Here is a 20,047-nt window from a genome sequence, read left to right as displayed (position 1 = left end):
GAGGTCTAATGCAGTCTCTGTCACAGTCTGTTTTATCTGCTGCTGGACTTCACCCTCTTTCTCACAGGATCTCGCATTTGCTTTTGTTTCCACCTGAGGGCCTCTTCTGATAAGGAACCCAGGCCATCATTTGCCCACCTGTCTCTTTGAGAATGAAATGGCCCTTGCACCTACCTTTCACTTTTGAAATCTGATGAGTATCTGTGGAGAGGCATTTGTCGTGCAAATCAGCAATCTGGCTCATGCAGATTGTTTTCATTGCGTTATAAAGCTGCTGAAACACAACTGAGTCATTTAGACTGAATCAGATGGCATCTGTGCTCATTCGACTCCATCTCCCCTCTCTGCTGGCTGGGGCCTGTTTGTTCTACCGGTCCTTTTTGCTTTTTCATTCCTCTGCTCTCAAGCATTCTCCCAGACTCTCCCTATGTAATGTGAAAAAGATACAGACATCCCACGTGCGACAATTTACATAGCACATCCAGTTGGAACTGCCTGTACAAGTCTTAAGTGCTTCTTGACACTGGATCAGAATCAGAATCACAAAGAGCCATCTAGTCCAGCCCCCTACCTTACTGGCAACTTCGAAATCACGGCCTCCTGACAGGCGCTCATCCGATCTCCTCCTAAAAACTTCCAACGAAGGAGACTCCACCACACTCCAAGGCAGCCTATTCCATCTATGAACAGCCCTCACCATCAGAAAACATTCTTGAGTATTTCAGTGGAACTTCCTTTCCCGTAATTTGAACCCACTGCCCCTAGCCCTGTTCTCTAAGACCGCAGCAAACAAATCGCCCCTCCTCTTTAACAGGGCTATCACTTACATAGTAGTTTATTATTTACCATTTATTTAGCAGTGTTTATATACCATCCCTCTCTGACATTGCTGTCTTGGGGCAGTGAACAACAGTTCAGCTAAAACAATAGACTAAAGCAATAAACAATTAAAATCCTACATAAATTAAAAGAAATCCAACATCCATAAAATCACAATTAAACCGGTAATTAGCACCAGCAGAAATGACTGGGTTCTGGGATGTTTCAGGTAGCAGGATGTTAACTGTAAGGAGGGGTTGGAGAGAAAAAGGGAGGAAGGGGGGACAAGAGGGAGGCTTGGCATTTTGCCATAACCGACTGACCACACGCCTGGCAGAACAGCTCTGTCTTACAGGCCCTGCGGAATTCAGCAAGCTCACCTCTCTCGGGAGCTCGCACCACAAAGGCCCTGGCTCTGTTCAAGGCCAGACATTAAACACAACTATCCTATCCCCCCTTGCCCTCCTCTTCTCCCCGCTACACACACTCAGTTCTCCCTCATCAGGCACGGATCCCAACCTCTCAGCCATCCTAGTCGCCCTTCTCTGAACACGTTCCAACTTGTCAAGAGCTTTCTTGAACTGCGACGCCCAGAACTGGACACCATATTCCAAATGAGGCCTAACCAACTCGGAATAGAAGGATATTGGAACGCCAGGAATTCCGTGCACTGTAAACAGGATGTTCTGGGTCAACAGGTGGAACTAAACTCTGCATTCTTGTAGCATCCCCCAAATGAATGCCTTTACCGGGCCGTAAGCACCCGCTGCCCTCCAAGACACACGCTGTTCCTTTCTGTTGACAGATGCTTGCTCCCTTGTGTGCCAAAAGGCTGCGCTACGGAAGAGGTACAGGAAGTCCAAGCTTAGAAGTGTTGCGAGTTCAAATATATATTAGATAAGGACAGTGAGAATTGGTAACGGGCCTTATCTTGTACGTGGCTGAGTTTTGCAGGGATGGAGCATAGATCTGCTGCCCCTCTTTTGCTCGGTGGCCTTTTGGCCTCACCGTTCCCGTCTGTGTACTTATCTGTCGATAGAGGAGAAGAGCTTGTGCAGGTTTCGATGAAGCAGAGCTCCCGTTCATGGGAATAGCTCTAGTTTCCATGGGGGGGGGGACATTGGCTTTTGGGGCGCTCCGTTGCAATGGAAGGAGTGTGACTGCTGGTTGAGAACTGAGGAGCAAATCAATCTGGGGGGACCACGCAAGGAGCCCAGGGTTCCCTGCAGAGGCAGCAACGGGAAACCGCCTCTGAACTAGGGTTGGGCACTTTGGACACCGAAGCACCCAATCCTACTCTGAAAACCCCTCTTGTGTGGAAGCCTCTGCTATAAATTGGACGCAGTTGGAACACACTAAACCGCCTTAGAACTGAATCAGATCTCATTGAAGTCAGCACTGTGACCGTTTATGCACTGGAGTTTTAGTCGTGGCAGGTTGTCCCACCTCTTCCTGCACCCACACGGGGGAGCATTTGGCCTGGTCCACGTCATCCGCCCCTGATTTGTGCTCCTGCACAGGAGCTGGGGCAGTGAAGTTCCCAGTGCATAAACGGTCTGTGAGCAGCAATTTGCCTGAGCTCCTCCTGATCACAGATTCTGTTAGTCTTCAAGGCAGGGATTCCCAGCCAGGGGTCCGTGGCCCCCTGGGGGTCTGTGAGATAGAGGGGGTCTGTGGCCTTTCCCCTCCTGCCTTGGTGGACTTGGCCACAAGCTAGGGAACTGGTCGTGTAAGGGAGTCCTTTCATGGCGCTCTTTAGGTTGGGGAATCCACTTTACGCAATTCCCCAATTGGCTCTTTAAAATAGAGGACGTTGCCAGCCATTTGCTGCCCGGACGCTGGATGTTGGTGACGTCATGGGGAGCATCTGGAATATAACAACAACCTAAGGTAGAAGAAGAAGAAGAAGAGTTGGTTCTTATATGCCGCTTTTCCCTACCCGAAGGAGGCTCAAAGCGGCTTCCATTCGCCTTCCCTTTCCTCTCCCCACAACAGACACCCTGTGGGGTGGGTGAGGCTGAGAGAGCCCTGATATCACTGCCCGGTCAGAACAGTTTTATCAGTGCCGTGGCGAGCCCAAGGTCCTCCAGTTGGCTGCATGTGGGGGAGCGCAGAATCGAACCCGGCATGCCAGATTAGAAGTCCGCACTCCTAACCACGACACCAAACTGGCTCTCTAAGGATAAGGTAAGGATTTCGCTACATTTAACGGGTACGGAACGGCCCTTGCTGTTTTCTATGACTGCCTGTCTTGGACGAACACTTGTCAGGGATGTTTGAGGCTCATCTTGCACGGAGCAGGAAGCTGGATTAGATGGCATCTATGGCTTCCCTTCTGACTTGGATGCCACGGTTACCAGCCATGGCTTGAGAGGGAAAGCAAGATGTTTGCATGTGTCTTCCAGTCATTTTTCTCAGCCATTCCTACAGTCAAGGGCAGTGAGGAGAAAACCCGGCATAAGCTCTAAAAGGGTGTCAAAGAGGGGAAAGAATTGCTTCAGGAGCTGGGTTCTAAACGCATGCCTCTGAAGTTGAGACTTGAGATGATATCCCAAACCAGAACGGAGAGCACAAACCTTTTCTGCATTCCCTTCCTCGTCTGCCCTAATCAACAATGGAGATAACTAATTTATGAATTATAACAATTATTTATTGTAATAAATAATATAGTTATATTACAAATGCAAATAATTTGTTGTAATATTATTTATTCTTATTGATGTTCGAGAGAGCGAATGTGTTCAAGGATTCATTTTTCTTGGATCGCAAATGGATGTGAGTGGCGAGTGCGGAATGGAGGTAAAATGTCAAATAGCTCCGGGTTGTTCAGCAATGACGAGCTTGAACCGAACATGGAAAAGCAAGGACATCAGCCTGGCTAGCAAATGGAGATGAATTAGAATCATAGAACCATAGAGTTGGAAGGGGCCACACAGACCATCTAGTCCAACCCCCTGCTCAACGCAGGATCATAGAATCATAGAACCATAGAGTTGGAAGGGGCCACACAGGCCATCTAGTCCAACCCCCTGCTCAACGCAGGATCATAGAATCATAGAGTTGGAAGGGGCCACACAGGCCATCTAGTCCAACCCCCTGCTCAACGCAGGATCAGCCCAGAGCATCCTAAAGCATCCAAGAAAAGTGTGTATCCAACCTTTGCTTGAAGGCTGCCAGTGAGGGGGAGCTCACCACCTCCTTAGGCAGCCTATTCCACTGCTGAACTAGAATCATAGAATCACAGAATCATAGAGTTGGAAGGGGCCACACAGGCCATCTAGTCCAACCCCCTGCTCAGTGCAGGATCAGCCCAAAGCATCCTAAAGCATCCAAGAAAAGTGTGTATCCAACCTTTGCTTGAAGGCTGCCAGTGAGGGGGAGCTCACCACCTCCTTAGGCAGCCTATTCCACTGCTGAACTAGAATCATAGAATCACAGAATCATAGAGTTGGAAGGGGCCACACAGGCCATCTAGTCCAACCCCCTGCTCAGTGCAGGATCAGCCCAAAGCATCCTAAAGCATCCAAGAAAAGTGTGTATCCAACCTTTGCTTGAAGGCTGCCAGTGAGGGGGAGCTCACCACCTCCTTAGGCAGCCTATTCCACTGCTGAACTAGAATCATAGAATCACAGAATCATAGAGTTGGAAGGGGCCACACAGGCCATCTAGTCCAACCCCCTGCTCAGTGCAGGATCAGCCCAAAGCATCCTAAAGCATCCAAGAAAAGTGTGTATCCAACCTTTGCTTGAAGGCTGCCAGTGAGGGGGAGCTCACCACCTCCTTAGGCAGCCTATTCCACTGCTGAACTAGAATCATAGAATCACAGAATCATAGAGTTGGAAGGGGCCACACAGGCCATCTAGTCCAACCCCCTGCTCAACGCAGGATCACCCCTAAGCATCCTAAAGCATCCAAGAAAAGTGTGTATCCAACCTTTGCTTGAAGGCTGCCAGTGAGGGGGAGCTCACCACCTCCTTAGGCAGCCTATTCCACTGCTGAACTAGAATCATAGAATCACAGAATCATAGAGTTGGAAGGGGCCACACAGGCCATCTAGTCCAACCCCCTGCTCAACGCAGGATCACCCCTAAGCATCCTAAAGCATCCAAGAAAAGTGTGTATCCAACCTTTGCTTGAAGGCTGCCAGTGAGGGGGCGCTCACCACCCCCTTAGGCAGCCTATTCCACTGCTGAACTTAGATCGATCATATCTCCAATAGCCACTTACGGCTAGGAAAGTTGGGCGATGAAAAAATCAGACAAGAGAAGAATCGATTCATTTGAACTCTGGTGCTGGAGAAGACCTCTGAGGGTTTCATGGATCGCTAAAGTCACAAACGAGGAAATGCTGCAGTGCGCCAAGTCTGATCTATCATGAAACTCGGGCTCTCACTGTCTTTGGCCATATCGTATGGGATCCAGCTCACTGGAGAGAGCAATTCTGCAAGGACTGGTCAGTGCAAAAAAATAAAACCGGGCTGACAAAGAAACAATCAAAATGGCCGTTGGCCAGAACATTATCCAACAAAGAGAAGCGGGGCAAGCAACAGTTGAGCCGTAAGATCACCAAGAGTCGGACACGGCTGAATGGTTAAATTATCATCATCATATTTATTTACATACCTCCCCAATAGTGACCTGAAATTGCCATTCCCCTCTTCTGCTTGATCCTCACAACAACCCTGCAAGGTAGATCCAGGTGTGAGAGAAGGATTGACCCACGTTTGGGCAGAGTTGGGGAGGGGGGATTCGAACCTGGTTGACATCTAGGCCGAGCTGCTTTGACGGGGTAGGAAGCAGAGTTTATAGGGGTGCTGCCGTGGCGACTGCAGGATGCCGTTGAGGTCGAGGTCCTGCCCGCCCTCCGGCAGCTGGACGACAAACGAGCGGAGGAGGGTGACGAAGAAGACAAAGAGCTCTGCCCAGGCCATGTGCTCTCCCAGGCACGCACGGCGCCCTGCAAAGGAAGCCAGGGAGTGGCATGGTTTCTGCAAATTGCTTGGGACCGAAAAAGAAGCTCCTAGCTGCAAATGTCATGATAAAGTGGGTTTTTTCCTTTTTTCCTTTATTTTTATAAATACTAGGTTAAAATTTCATATAGTTTCGTAAGAAACGCTTAATGTTAAGTCCTTAAAGTATGTTGTTGTGAACAAGTGCAGGAGCCAGTGGATTTCCTCGCTTAAGGATATGCCTTGGTTTAAGTTTAAGGGCAATTTTTAATAACACCCAAGGCTGACTGTAAGTGCTGGAAATGTTTTGTTAAAGTGGGTTTTTTTGTTGTGGCTTTGCTTTTATATTTACAGGCAAGAGACTTTGGGAGGTAGAGGGAGGGGTGATATTGTAATGAAAGATGTATTTTCCTTGTTCCTTTCTATATAAAAATAAAGAAATATATATAAAGAAGCTCCAAGCTACGTTCTGTTTTAGTAGAAGGCACCTTCTAGGGATGCCAGCCTCCAGGGGGGACCTGGGGAACCCTCAGGACTATAGTTCATCTCCAGATGACAGAAATCAGGTTTTCTTGAGAACACGGAGGCTGCAGAAGGTGGACTCTACGCCACTGTACCCCTCGGAGGCCCCTGCCCTCCCCAGGTTTCGTCCCCAAATCTCCAGGGGTTTCGCAACCCGAAACTGGCACTTCTCCCCTCCCCTCCATAGCAGTGGCCGTGGTAGACCTGGCAACCCTAGCGATTTCATGTTGTTGGGATAGGCAAGATCTGAACTCGTGCATGATTCAAAAGCATAGGAAGAATATCCTACAGGGGGCTTCGAAGGAGATGTATAGTTAGCCTAGTTAGATTAGGAACTTCCTGGTCTCCTCCGGGGTCCTGATTGGCTCATTGGAGACTTCCTGCTCCTTCGAGCCCACTTCCTCCCTGCTTGCCTCCAGAACGGATTAAATAAAGACAACAGAACAGCCAGACAGGACAATCTCTCTCTCTCTCTCTCTCTCAGAGCTTATTCTCTTCACTATCAAACTATTTTATTCCTTTAATCAGCGTGGTGCTTGACTCCTCTAAAACCTGCCAACCTGCGTGTCTGCCTGAGCAAGGAAACAAAGTATGTCCAATGCAATCCTGAAGAAAACTCTCTTCAACTGGCTCCTGAAGATCCCAGGGGAGGAGCCCAGGGATACCTCCTTGGGGAAGGGGTTCTTGAACTCCACTTGTGGAGGCAGCCCAAGAGCAGCCTCACCTCGAAATGGGCAGTCCCCAAAATGGCATTACCAGCAAGGCCCAGGGACGGACTTCTGACCGAAGGGCATGAACATCTCCCAGGAAGAAGAAAGCACAGATTAATTACCGATTCCGAAAGCCAGAAAAGCTTTTTGGTACACGAAGTCGCCCTTGGTGTCAAGGAAGTGCCCGGGATTGAATTCGAAAGGTGTTTCCCAGTGCTCGGGGTCAGCCAGCACAGAGGCCAAGTTCGGCAGTATCAGAGTTCCCTGAAAGGCAAAAAGAAAGAAAGAAAAAGCCCCCAACCAAACAAAGCAAAATCAAAGTGGTTTGTCTTACGAGCTGGCTGGGTACCTTTGGAATTCTGACATAGAATGGTGGACAGAGACCCAAAATGGCTGCCAAAACATGGCGGCTGCAGAAGGCAGAGCCAGTCACAAAATGGCTGCCGTAATTTACCTTCAGTCACACAGTGGAGATCCTTTTGCTGTGGAGGTAGCATCTGCTGAAGCAACATTTAAAAAACATCTTGTTGGAATTGCAATCAGCAAGTAATTTGGGGAGGTCAGCCCTGAAGGACTGTTGTTGAACTGCTAAAGCAGTTAAGCTCTCTCTATGTGCTCACTAGTGACACCCAGTGCTCACTTGGGGAATACAGTGGAAAAATCCCAAACACAAGACTGGGATTCCCTTTGTTTAAGCTGGGCATTCTTCAGGAAGAGCAGATCAGTGTGCTCTGAAGAAAGGAGCAGCCTCCGTTAGGCTTAGCTCTCTGCATCTGCTGTTCTGTAGGCATGTACTGTCCTTGCAGCCTAGCCACAAGAGGCTTGCAATGTGCTGCTTTTGTCACTACTCTTTTGTACTCTGCTTCAGTAAGGAGACTGGAGCGGATGAATATGATATACTTTCTGAATAATCTTTCCAGTAAAGTTTACTCTCTTTTAAACCTCAAAGCACTGTGAGTCTGGATGCGTGCCTCATTCCCAAAGGTAACTAATAACTGTAAACTTTCAAAACATTCTGTTACTCTGCAGGTCTGTTTCTCTGGAGGGACTTGGGACAGAGCCAAAAGTCCCAGCACATCTGCACGGTCAGTCAGAAAACGTGCTGGAGAATAGTTGTGCCCTGGCCTTGCCCACTGGGGAACGTTTGGTACCTTTGCAATGGGGCACCCAAGCATCGTGATGTCCTTCAGACATAGCCGGAAAGGCCCGATGCCTACAATGTTGACGAGGCGAAGGATTTCGTGAATCACCGCGGTGGTGTATGGTAATTTTGTCCGATCCTCGTAACAGATGGTTTGGGAGGGTTCCAGAACGGAATTGACTTCCTCCAGCAGTTTTTCTAGGATTAGACAAAGCACGTGAGTTAAATGGGGCTTCTTTTGGAAAGAGAAACAGATTTATTTATGTATACTTGATACGCATGCCAGATATCTAAGGCAGGGGTAGTCAACCTGTGGTCCTCCAGATGTCCATGGACTACAATTCCCATGAGCCCCTGCCAGCAAATGCTGGCAGGGGCTCATGGGAATTGTAGTCCATGGACATCTGGAGGACCACAGGTTGACTACCCCTAATCTAAGGGACCCCTTGTCTGCTTATGCCCCCCACAGGGTTCTTCGCTCTATGGGGGCGAATCTTCTTGTGGTCCCTGTCCCCAGAGAAGCATGCCTGGCTTCTGCCTGGCCCAGGGCTTTTTTGGTCCTGGCCCCGACCTGGTGGAATGAGCTTCCGGAAGAGCCCAGGGTTGAAGAGCTGTCTCAGCTATGCAGGGCCCGTAAAACAGAGCTCTTCCGCCAGGCATTTGGCTGAAGTTGGGTTTCAGGAAGAACTGGGGCTGCTCCTCTGGCCAACGCTCTGTCATTCGGTGAACCTATACCTGTGATGGTTGACTGTAGACCAGGGAGGACTGGGGATTATGCCGCTGTTTTACGGGTTTTTATGGAACTGGGGGACTTATGATTGATTTTTGGATGGATGGATGGAGTGAGCCAGTTTGGTGTAGTGGTTAGGAGTGCGGACTTCTAATCTGGCGAGCTGGGTTTGATTCTGCACTCCCCCATATGCAACCAGCTGGGTGACCTTGGGCTCGCCACAGCACTGATAAAACTGTTCTGACCAAGCAGGAATATCAGGGCTCTCTCAGCCTCACCCACCCCACAGGGTGTCTGTTGTGGGGAGAGGAAAGAGAAAGCGAATGTAAGCCGCTTGGAGACTCCTTTGGGTAGAGAAAAGCGGCATATAAGAACCAACTCTTCTTCTAGATGACAGACAGACAGACAGACAGATATTCAGAGATGTGACAGGACAGAAGATGCACGTCTAGACTTAATACTTTTGATGCGGACCCTGTTCACAGTACCCCATACTAAGGGATTGTGCATTTGTCCTCATTTGTTGGACATGCACAGCCTCAGTCATTGCATCTGGATGGCAAGTGCATTAGAATAATAGAATCTTTGAGTTGGAAGGGACTTCCAAGGTCATCTAGTCCAACCCCCTGCAGAGTGCAGGAACTCACAACTACCTGTCTTCCCGCGGTGACCCCAATTTCACGCCCAAGTGATCCCTCCAGCAAACATCTCCGGAATCCAGCCTGGCCTGGCCTTCTTGCAACTAGAGTCATTCAGCGCATGATTCATGCTCAATGGCCATGCCAGCCAAGTTTATCAGTTTGCATTGGAGTTGCATTGACTCACCTTGAACCTCTGGGTGCTTTATCATCAAGAGCAGCGCTCCGCACAGGAGGGAGGCGGTGTTCTCCGCCCCCCCAATTAAGAGGTCGACCATGATTTGAACCATGTTCTCTTCACTGAAAGTGGAGGTGGGGTCGTCTCTGGTCTGTCGGTGGAATAAGCCACAGAGCATGAGCGAAAAGCCCCATTGTATTGATTTTGTATTCACTTAAAACATTTATCAGCCACCTTTCTGCCCCACTTACAACATAGATAAAATACATAAAATAGCATGTGTAAAAAGAAAAAACGCCAGAATTTAAAATCACAACCGAAAACCATCAAAATGAATCAAATGTGGTGGAAACTGGTTTCTGCTGCCTCCGAAAGATTTTAAGAAAAGGAATCCACATAGGATGTCGTTAAAACGATTTATCTGATGCTGTTCCTGCAGAAGTCGGATGAAACGGTCGAGAGGTTGACTTCCACGGAAACAGAAACGGTTCCTGCGTGACCAAAACAAATGGAAACCAAAATGGAGCTGGGTCGATTCAGAAAGCCTTCTCGTATACAAAGATGTTCCTTCCGTCATGATGAAAATCATTCTGCTGCTTTGCAGTATTCCTCTCCTCAGTTCTGTTGCTGCTGTGCTGAGAATCCAAAGCAGGATTTCACAAGGAGAAGAATGGTAGAGTTTCCAGTCCCCAGGAGGGGCCGAGGAATCCCTCAGTTTGGTGCCTTTCCCCCATGTTTCTACCACCTTCTTCTTGTTCTTCGTCTTGTTCTTGTTCTTGTTCTTCTTTTTCTTCTTCTTCTTCTTCTGATTCTGATTCTGATTCTCTGATTCTTCTTCTTCATCATCTTCTTCTGATTCTCTAATTCTGATTCTCTCGTTTTCTTCTTCTTCTTCTTCTAATTCTAATTCTAATTCTTCTTCTTCTAATTCTTTTAATTCTGATTCTCTGATTCGTTTTCTCCTTCTCCTTCTCCTTCTCCTTCTCCTTCTCCTTCTCCTTCTCCTTCTCCTTCTCCTTCTCCTTCTCCTTCTCCTTCTCCTTCTCCTTCTCCTTCTCCTTCTCCTTCTCCTTCTCCTTCTCCTTCTCTGCTTCCTAGGGCTGTTTAGCTGGCCCTGACCAAAGGCAGAGGGGCAGCAAGAGGTGGAGTTTCCGTGGACATTCCCTTTCCTCCCCTTTCCTCTTCCATCAGTCATGACCCCCACAAAGACAGACTGGAAAGTCAGGGAACCTTCTAGAGATGCTGCCAGAGGAAGAAATCCGAATATTCCCCACAAGTGCATGTAGGGCAGTTTGGATCTTGGCCAGAGGACTAAAGTGGGACCTTTGTTCTGATCCAGCATAGCACCATCGTTGCTGCTACGCTATTCTTCACAGCCATCTAGCCCAACACAACTATGAAGCTAAGCAGAAGCTGTCTCAAAGCCAAGGGCCAGTTCTTACCTTTGCCATGTGATCCAGGTAGAAGTCTATTAGATCCTGCGGTTTCTTCCCTTCTTTCCATTTGGCCTTGTGGCTTTGGACTTCCTCCCTCACAGTGTCGTGTAAAAAGTCATTGTATTTCAAGACCCGCTGGTGGCGACCCGGAAGATGGTGAATAATCCTTGGGAAAGCATCATACAACTGTGGGCAAAAGGATGAATGTGATGAATGAATGAATGAATGAATGAATGAATGAATGAATGAATGAATGAATGAATGAATGAATGAATGAATGAATGATGCTCTTTGTCTGAGGAAGGGTGCTTGCCCTCGAACGCTCCCGCCTTGAATAAATCTTTGTTGGTCTTAACGGCGCTTCTGGACTCTGATTTTATGAATGTGGGGGACAGTCCTTGGAGCCGTGGCGTTCATCAGAGTGATCGTGAAGTGCGTCAATGGAGCAAAAGCAGAAGGTTTGCTATTTTTAAGCAAGAAAAACAAGCCAGGAAGGAAAGGATTAATCCCCTCATTCCCATATGGTTTGCCTCTTTGAGAACACGATTCCAGAGGTTGCTTTTGCCTCTGGGACATTCGCCTGGCCTTGACCAGGGCCAGGGCCGTTTTGGCCTTGGCCCCATCCTGGTGGAACAAGCTCCCGGAAGAGCTAAGGGCTCTTCATGGAGCTGTCAAGAAGGTTCTGCAGGGCCTGAAAGATGGAGCTCTTCCACCAGGTGTTTGGTTGAGGCCAGGGAAGTACCTGGAGTTACGAACTGGGGTCCCGCCCATCTGGGCACTCCTGTTGTTCAATATTGTTGTAGGCAATTGTAGATTTTAATGTTTTATGGATTTTATGGGGCATATTGTTTTTCTCGTTGTCAGCCGCCTCGAGACGACTTAGTCAAGAGAGGCGGGCTGTAAATAAAACGATAAACAAACAAAATAAAATAAATGAAAGGACAACAGACGCTATGTCAAATGTATGTACGTACTTAAAACTTTGCATCCCATTTCTTCAGAGCGTGAAGCGGGTAGCAAGAATAGAAACATATCAATCAAACAATTCTAAAGTCACCAGTTTCATCAGAACCATAACCTCAAGACAGATCTGGATTCTTGGTGCCTGGGGGGTAACAGTGGGAGGGATTCTGGCCCTGCTGGTGGGCATCCCAATGGCACCTGGGTTTTGGCCACTGTGTCACAGAGTTTTGGACTGGATGAGCCATTGGCCTGACCCAACATGGCTTCTCTTATGTTCTTATGTCTGGGGAGGTGATGCTCTGTCTTCTGGGTGCTTGGGGGGGGGCACAGAGGGAGGGCTTCTGGAGTTCTGGCCCCACTGGTGAACCATAGTATAAGCCAAGGATTCCCCAGGGGGTATGCAGCCTTTCCCAGAAATTCAGATGGCTGCTGTCATCACTAGAAATCCCGAGATCTCACTTCCTCTGTTGTTATACAGGTCTAGCTTTCTCCAGAATGGAAAAATGGTAAATAATCATCCACGTACAAGCTAGGGTAGACTCTGCTTAGCTTCTGAGATCAGGCATGCCAGTGGAGCTGAAGGGCCCCTGTGGCATCTCACCCCACCCCCACAAGGACCTCTAGCTCAGAACACCCCAGAAGCAGAGTTGACAGGTTGGACCCCAACCATTTTTTGGCCGCTGCTACCAGCTGGTTCTGAGCCGAGAAGCCCCATGGTACTATCCTGAAGAATCATAGAATCACAGAATCATAGAGTTGGAAGGGGCCACACAGGCCATCTAGTCCAACCCCCTGCTCTACGCAGGATCAGCCCTAAGCATCCCTAAGCATCCATAAAGAGAAACAAAAGGCAATAGAAATCCAGATTCATGTCTTGGGGGTGCTGTTCAGACCAAACAATCCTGCCAGAGCTCTGTCAGCCTCACGTACCTTGTAGGACGCCTGTTGTGGGGAGAGGAACCCTACACAACTTGCCTGAACTGATTGTGGGGGTGAAGGATGAGACGCAAATAAATAGGAGGAGAGCAATCACGTGGGAAAGCAAGAGGCGAAAGGCGAAGAGGCTCACCCTGCCCCACGAAGTAAACGGGACAAAGATGATCAAGTAGATGGCTTTTATCATCTTGTCGAAATTGGGGTCCCCCTCGGTAAAGCGGTGACCGAACACGGCGGCACAGATGACGTTGGCCACAGCACGGATCATGTTGGGCTTAGGCTCGAAGGCCGACCCTGGGGGCACAAGAGGAGGAGATCGATCAGTCGAGAGGCAGCGGATTTGCAATGAGTAGATGGGGAAAAGCCTTCAAGGTAAGATGCACAGAGACTTTCATCATTCCACATTTCTTAGAATCATAGAATCATAGAGTTGGAAGGGGCCATACAGGCCATCTAGTCCAACCCCCTGCTCAGCGCAGGATCAGCCCTAAGCATCCTAAAGCATCCAAGAAAAGTGTGCATCCAGCCTTTGCTTGAAGACTGTCAGTGAGGGGGAGCTCACCACCTCCTTAGGCAGCCTATTCCACTGCTGAACTACTCTGACTGTGAAAAACTTTTTCCTGATATCTAGCCTATATCGTTGTACTTGTAGTTTAAACCCATTACTGCGTGTCCTCTCCTCTGCTGCCAACAGAAACAGCATCCTGCCCTCCTCCAAGTGACAACCTTTCAAATACTTAAAGAGGGCTATCATGTCCCCTCTCAACCTCCTTTTCTCCAGACTGAACATTCCCAAGTCCCTCAACCTATCTTCATAGGGCTTGGTCCCTTGGCCCCAGATCATCTTTCTTCCCCCTAAACTAAATTTCTTCCCCCTAAACTAAAAAAAAAGGGGGGAGAGGGAGGGGTGGGTGGGTGGGTATCTGACTGAGATACAAGGGCTCAGGGATCAACATTCTGACTTCTGTCTCACAAAGGGAGATGATTGAAGTATAAGCTTATGTGTGTTAACACTCCCTCTGTCAGATCCAAGTCAAAATGGAGATCCCTGTCCTTATATCTCCATCAGAAACAGACGTTGCAAAGAAGAGAGTCGGGAAGCAAAGGTACGATGCAAAATCAATCCGAATTAGCATTTTACCTTTGCCTACTGACTTCCTTCTTTCCCCAGCTCCTTGGATTGAGGTATAAGGACTTGGGGATCTCCATTCTGACTTGGATCTGATGAAGGAAGAATTGACTTGTGAAAATGCATACTTTGTATGTCTTGTTGGTCTCTATGGTGCTACTGGATTCAAGTCCAGCTTTCCAGCAGTGGACCCCATAGCAGAGCATGTCTGCATGACAGCTGCCTGGTGGGAAGTCTACCTTGCTTGCTTGCCAGCACCTTCACAAGATAGTTGGCTTCCTCTTGAATGCTTCGCTGGATGCTTCCCGACAGGTTCCTGAGGGCAGTGAAGGCGAATCGTCGTTGCTGCTTCCAAGTATGGCCGTTGGTAAGGAAAACTCCTGCAGCAGGAAAGAAAACAAGAATCTTTGCTTTACATAGAATCACAGAATCATAGAATCATAGAGTTGGAAGGGGCCCTACAGGCCATCTAGCCCAACCCCCTGCTCAACGCAGGATCAGCCCAAAGCATCCTAAAGCATCCAAGAAAAGTGTGTATCCAACCTTTGCTTGAAGACGGCCAGTGAGGGGGAGCTCACCACCTCCTTAGGCAGCCTATTCCACTGCTGAACATGAACAGCAACGTACACAGACTGTGATCTATTTCTTATGTTGATGATCTAATGGATTACAACGGATTTGTTTTTTGCCTTTGCATTGATTTTTTTGTTTTTTGCCTTTGCATTGATTGATTAGATCGGGGGTACCCGTCTTTTTCCATCTGAGGGCATCTTTGGGGCTGTGATGCAACTACGAAATGGCTGCGGAGCCCAATCACGCAGAGGAAACTGAAGAGAAGGGGGATCGTTTTAAAAAGAATACACTTGGAAAGAGGAGAAAGAGAGAGAATAAAACTGATACTGTGGTGGAAGTTGCTGCTGGGACAACATCTTTTTAATCTTTCCAGCTGAAGGCATGTCCAGTGACCAATCAGAAGTCCTCCTGAGCAAGTCAGAGATTTTTAATAGACATCAATTTGTATCTATTTATGGGTTTTATTGTTTTAAATACACATATCTGGATCTTCTGATAGTTGTTAGTTGCCCCAAGATGTTTGGGGCAATTCTTCCCTCCCCAGGCTCCAACCCCCAAAACACCAGATATTTCCCAGCCTGGATTTGGCACCCTTAATTAGTTTGCTTCTACCCATCACTGGCCTTCTAGAGTAGCTACCCTCTGGGAACCTTCCCGGTAGGTTAAAGGGCTGGTCCGTCCCCTGCTCCTTGTCCAGTGTGGTGTAGTGGTTAAGATTGTCGGGCACCCAGGTTCAAATCTCCATGTGCCATCATAGCTCCTGAGTGTCCAAAGCTCACACTTTCTCTGCCACACCAACCTCAAAGGCTTGTTGTGACAATAAAAGAGAAGAGAGGAGAAGGATGTAAAGTTATCTTGGGTCCCCATTGGAGAGAAAGGTGGGGATGCCAATTTAATTAATTCATTAATTAATTAATTGTCCTGGGCATGCTAAGGGAAGTGGGGCCATGCCAGAAGAAAAAGGGAGTGGAGCAGTTTTTATATACTATTTACTTTTTTTAAAAGAAAGGAGAATATTAACTTTTACCTTTGTCTCCCATCATTGCCCTGTAGAAGGGTGTCAGAGGCCTTCCGGAAAACTCTTCCAGATTAAGGCCCTCAAAGACTGTCTTGTATCCATTCAGCACCACCACTGGAGTGGGTCCCATCCACACAGTGAAGATGTTTCCATAGACACCTGCTAACTGGAAAGTTAATAAGCATGAATTAGGAAACAATTCAGGTACAGCTGAAGAAGAGTCACTGAGGAACTTGGATGGTATTTTTCTTCAAATTGTTTTGTGACGGTGTATGGAAGGCTCACAAATTTGGCCCTGGGGGAATTATGCGGCTCTGTAATTGCAAATGCTCCCTATCTGCAACTGCGAATACTCCCTGTCTGCAATGGCAAATACCTCCTGTCTGCAACTGTGAATTCTCCCTGTCTGCAACGGCAAATACTCCCTGTCTGCAACTGCAAATTTTCTCTGTCTGCAACTGTGAATACTCTCTGTTGCTTACTAATTGCAATGTCAAAGAACAAGCAAACAAACAAACATGGGAGAAGAAAAGAAGGAAGCCTGCCACAAATGTTCCAAGTGGTTTGACATTCTTTGCTACCCCTGAACTACCTTACAGGACAGCTGTAAGGATTCTGTGTGTGTACAAAGTGCCATCCAGTCACAGCTGACTTAACATGACCCCATAGGGTTTTCAAGGCAAGTGATGAACATAGGTGGTTTGCCATTGACGGCCTCTGCACATCCGTCTTGATCTCCTACCCAAGTACCCACCAGAGGCAAGTCCGCTTAGCTTCCAACATCAGAGGAGACCAAGCTAGCCTGGGCCAAACAGGTGAGGGCATTGCTGGAGGAGAGTTTTATGGCTATTTTGGACCTCCCAAAAGACAAATAAGTGAATCCTAGACTAAATCAAGCCTGAACTCACTCTAGAATCTAAAAATGCCTGAATTGAGGTTGCTGTACTTTGGTCACATTCTGAGAAGACAAGACTCCCTGGGAAAGAATCATGCTAGGAAGAACAGTAGAAGGCAGCCGGAAAAGAGGAAGACCCAACAGGAGGTGAATTGACTCAGTAAAGGGAGCCACAGCCCATGGTTGGCAAAACTCAACCCAAGCTGTTAACAAGAGGATGTTTTGAAGGTCATTCATTCTCCAGGCTCCTCCCCTAAATTTCCAGGAGTTTCCCATCATGGAGATGGCAACCCTAAGAGGAAGGAGAAAGTGAGGGAAGGAAATGGAAGACTGCTGGAAGGAGAAGACAGGCTGGATACAATCAGTTTGTGGACTGCCTCACAATCCGGCATAGCTCACTGGAGGATATAAAGGGCTATATAGAGAAATCTTTCCAAACCTTCCATCCATCCATCTATCGATTCGTCCGTCCATCCACTCCATTTTAGCCGCCTTTTCCTTCAACGGGCTTGTGCAACTGACAAAGTTCTCCTCTCTGTTGTAGACTTACAACAACCCTGAGAGGTATGTCGAACCGAGCAAGTGTGAGTGGCCCAAGGTCACCCAGAGGGCTTTGGAGCTGAGCTGGGATCGGAAGCTGAGTCTCGGCAGTCAAGGCATTTTAACAGTGCTGCTATAGCGCTAAAGCGTGATACAGTTCTAGCACTATAGCGCTCAACTTAAGATGCTAAAAAAACTCCAAGGAAAATTGCACGGCAGAAAAGGGCAGGGGAAGGGAGTGACACTGTAGGAAGCACTATGGACATTTTAAACAGCACACTACAGCAGTTCAGAAGCGCAACGGAGGGGCAGAAAACACAAGGAGGCAGTTTTTCTCCAAAGCGGCTCATCCACGCATTCCCAAAATGATGCAAGTGAGTTTGCATGAACAGGGAAATAAATTCCTCCAGCAGTCAGTTACTAAGACAGGTCTGTCTGAAATGACCAGGGGGGGGGGGAGAATCCATTTGCAACATTACCCACACGAAATACAAAGGTAGTTTGAAAATCAACCCAGAGTCCCACACTCACACAGGCACAGTCTCCAAGCCCCGGCCATTACCTTCATCAGCACCTTTCCTTCAAGGCTGAAGTCAAGACGCCATAGGTTGCCCATCATGGGGAGAGGACTTGGTCCCGGGGGGAAATGCCGCCGTGTCCATTGCAGCTTCAGAAGCTGAAAGATCATCAAGGAGACACACAGCAGAAGGAGCAATTCCACCAGGAGCAGCGTCCCCCCAGACATGTCTCCTCCTTTGGTCCCCTCCCGTTTTGGAAAACCTCCAGTTTCTAATTGTCGCTAACGGCCTCCGTCTTTTTGGTCCCCCCTCTCTCGCACATGTTCTCTCCTCTCTTTCTCCCTGGCTTTCTTGCCTGGGTTATAAATGGGTGACCCTTTGCTTGGAGCCAACCACGCCTACCCCAACGTCTGGCTTCTCACCAGGAAAGGTCTGGTCTTGCCGCGTGCCAAGCCCCACCAACTTTTGGAGGGATGTCTGGCTTTTTGTTTGCTCTCCCCTGGGATGGGCTTACGTTGCAAGCACAGCACACGTCTCCGGACTGTTCTATTGTTTGCTAAGTGGTGGTGAAATGTGGCTGCTGCGGGTTGGAGAGGATCCCACAAGTGGGTCAGCATAGAAGGGGACTTTATACTCAGATTTCGGGAGAGGGAAACTTTTTCCGCATTTGTTTTTGAGGCTTTGGCACCTAAGGTTTTCACAGTTTCTGGCATCTGTCTGGATTTTTGAATCTGCGTTAGGCCTAACACCAGGAAAGAAGTGTGTGTTCAAGGAGGAGGGCACTAGGGATGTGGCCTGGGGAGGGGTGGCAGCCCCCCAAAAGATTGGGAACTCCTTGCTTGGTCTGTTTAGTCTGGAGAGGAGACGACTGAGAAGGGATCTGAGAGCCATCTTCGAATATTTAAAAGGCTGCCATATAGAGCAGGGGTAGTCAACCTGTGGTCCTCCACTGCAAACGCTGGCAGTGGCACATGGGAATTGTAGTCCATGGACATCTGGAGGACCACAGGTTGACTACCGCTAATATAGAGGATGGAGCAGAGTTGTTCTCTCTTGTTCTGGAGGGACGGACCAGAACCCATGGGATGAAATTAATGCAAAAGAAATTCCGTCTAAACATCCGGAAGAAGTTCCTGACAGTGAGAGCAGTTTCTCATTGGAACAGGCTTCCTCGGGATGTGGTGGGTTCTCCATCTTTTCAGCTTTTTAAGCAGGGGCTGGAGAGCCATCTGACGGAGAGGCTGATTCTGGGAAGGCTCAAGGGGGTGGCAGGTGACAGTGGATGAGCGAGAGGGCTGTGAGTGTCCTGCACAGTGCAGGGGGTTGGACTAGATGACCGTGGAGGTCCCTTCCAACTTTATGATTCTAGGCTTCTAGCAGGTGGGGATTGGCATCCTCCTTTGAGGTAGGCTACGGCCACGCTGATCCCCCACTAAAAATACTTGAGCCTACGGTCGGCTAGATACTTTGTAGGTATGTTAGAATTTTTGACCTCTTCATTGATAATTTATTCTTTTTCAAGTTTGGTGTGATATTTCCTTTTCAGACGCCTTGTTCATTTCCTGTGTTTTGACCTGTAGTATTGAATGCTCACCGAGGCTGCTACATAGAACGCAGTTACAACACTGGAGGGAAGATTCAAGGGGGCAGGTCAGCTGGCTACCCCCAGAGGATCCTGGGACATTGGTCAAGCACCACAGCAAGAGCCAGAGGTCAACATAACACCCCACCAGCGGATCAGCAGCAACCCTTTGGGGCTGTGAAGTTCCCAGCTTTGATCGTGTGGATCAGGGGTAGTCAAACTGCGGCCCTCCAGATGTCCGTGGACTACAAGTCCCAGGAGCCCCTGCCAGCGAATGCTGGCAGGGGCTCCTGGGAATTGTAGTCCATGGACATCTGGAGGGCCGCAGTTTGACTACCCCTGTAACGTGGCCAACCTTCAAGTCAGGACTGAAGATTTCCTGGGATCACAGCGAATTCCTAGATGACTGAGTTCAGTTCCCGTGGAGAATACGATTGCTTCAGAGGGTGGGCTCTCTGCCGATATACCCCACAGAGGCCTCTCCGCTCTTCATACCTACCCCAGGCCCCACCCATGAATCCCCATGGGTTTCCCAACCTGGACTGGGCAGCCGCAGGTGTTCTGAAATGTTCAGTTCGTGGACTTAGCAGCCAGGCATGTCCTGTTCCATCAGAGCAGTCCTCATCCCCGGTTTTCGGTGTGACGAGTTATTCGGAAGCGAAGGGTCGTCTTTTTGTGTACGACGACTGCCAGACGTTGCGTAGCAAAACCTGGTATTTACCGTTGTGGAACAAATTGCTTTGGGAGGCTGAAACAGGACGGTGCGGCGTG

At 48.5% G+C, this 20,047-nt stretch overlaps 1 protein-coding gene across 2 annotated transcripts; it reads right to left on the bottom strand.

Moving 5' to 3' along the window:
• Positions 1-817: 817 nt before the first annotated feature.
• LOC143842854 (cytochrome P450 2C20-like) lies at positions 818-18,039 on the bottom strand. Of its 2 annotated transcripts, XR_013233377.1 has the most exons (10): positions 17,739-18,039; positions 15,751-15,907; positions 14,390-14,530; positions 13,155-13,315; positions 11,129-11,308; positions 9,696-9,837; positions 8,151-8,338; positions 7,122-7,263; positions 5,442-5,775; positions 818-2,704 (listed from the first exon to the last, which is right to left on the bottom strand). XR_013233377.1 is itself a non-coding variant. In XM_077348119.1 (9 exons), the coding sequence occupies exons 1-9, from the start codon at positions 17,919-17,921 to the stop codon at positions 5,585-5,587; spliced, it is 1,485 nt and encodes a 494-aa protein (XP_077204234.1). In that variant the 5' UTR covers positions 17,922-18,039; the 3' UTR covers positions 5,405-5,584. The 2 variants fall into 2 exon arrangements, 1 of the variants encoding a protein (XP_077204234.1); XM_077348119.1 differs by lacking the exon at positions 818-2,704 and having other exon boundaries at positions 5,405-5,775.
• Between the last annotated feature and the right edge of the window lie 2,008 nt (positions 18,040-20,047).

Source organism: Paroedura picta, chromosome 8 (assembly GCF_049243985.1).
Source record: "Paroedura picta isolate Pp20150507F chromosome 8, Ppicta_v3.0, whole genome shotgun sequence".
In the NCBI taxonomy this organism is placed as follows: Eukaryota; Metazoa; Chordata; class Lepidosauria; order Squamata; family Gekkonidae; genus Paroedura; species Paroedura picta.
The sequence above is the reverse complement of the archived record's forward strand: the minus strand, read 5'-3'. Positions and strand labels throughout refer to the sequence as shown.

What these genes read in the sequence shown, in the direction of transcription:
- LOC143842854 (XM_077348119.1), bottom strand. Translation starts at nt 17,921, where the DNA reads ATGTCTGGGGGGACGCTGCTCCTGGTGGAATTGCTCCTTCTGCTGTGT. An exon ending in GGTGCTGGCAAGCAAGCAAG is followed by an intron (nt 13,316 to 14,389) that starts GTAGACTTCCCA and finishes TTGTGCCCCCAG; the next exon opens with GGTCGGCCTTCGAGCCTAAG. An exon ending in AAAGCACCCAGAGGTTCAAG is followed by an intron (nt 8,339 to 9,695) that starts GTGAGTCAATGC and finishes GTCTAATCCTAG; the next exon opens with AAAAACTGCTGGAGGAAGTC.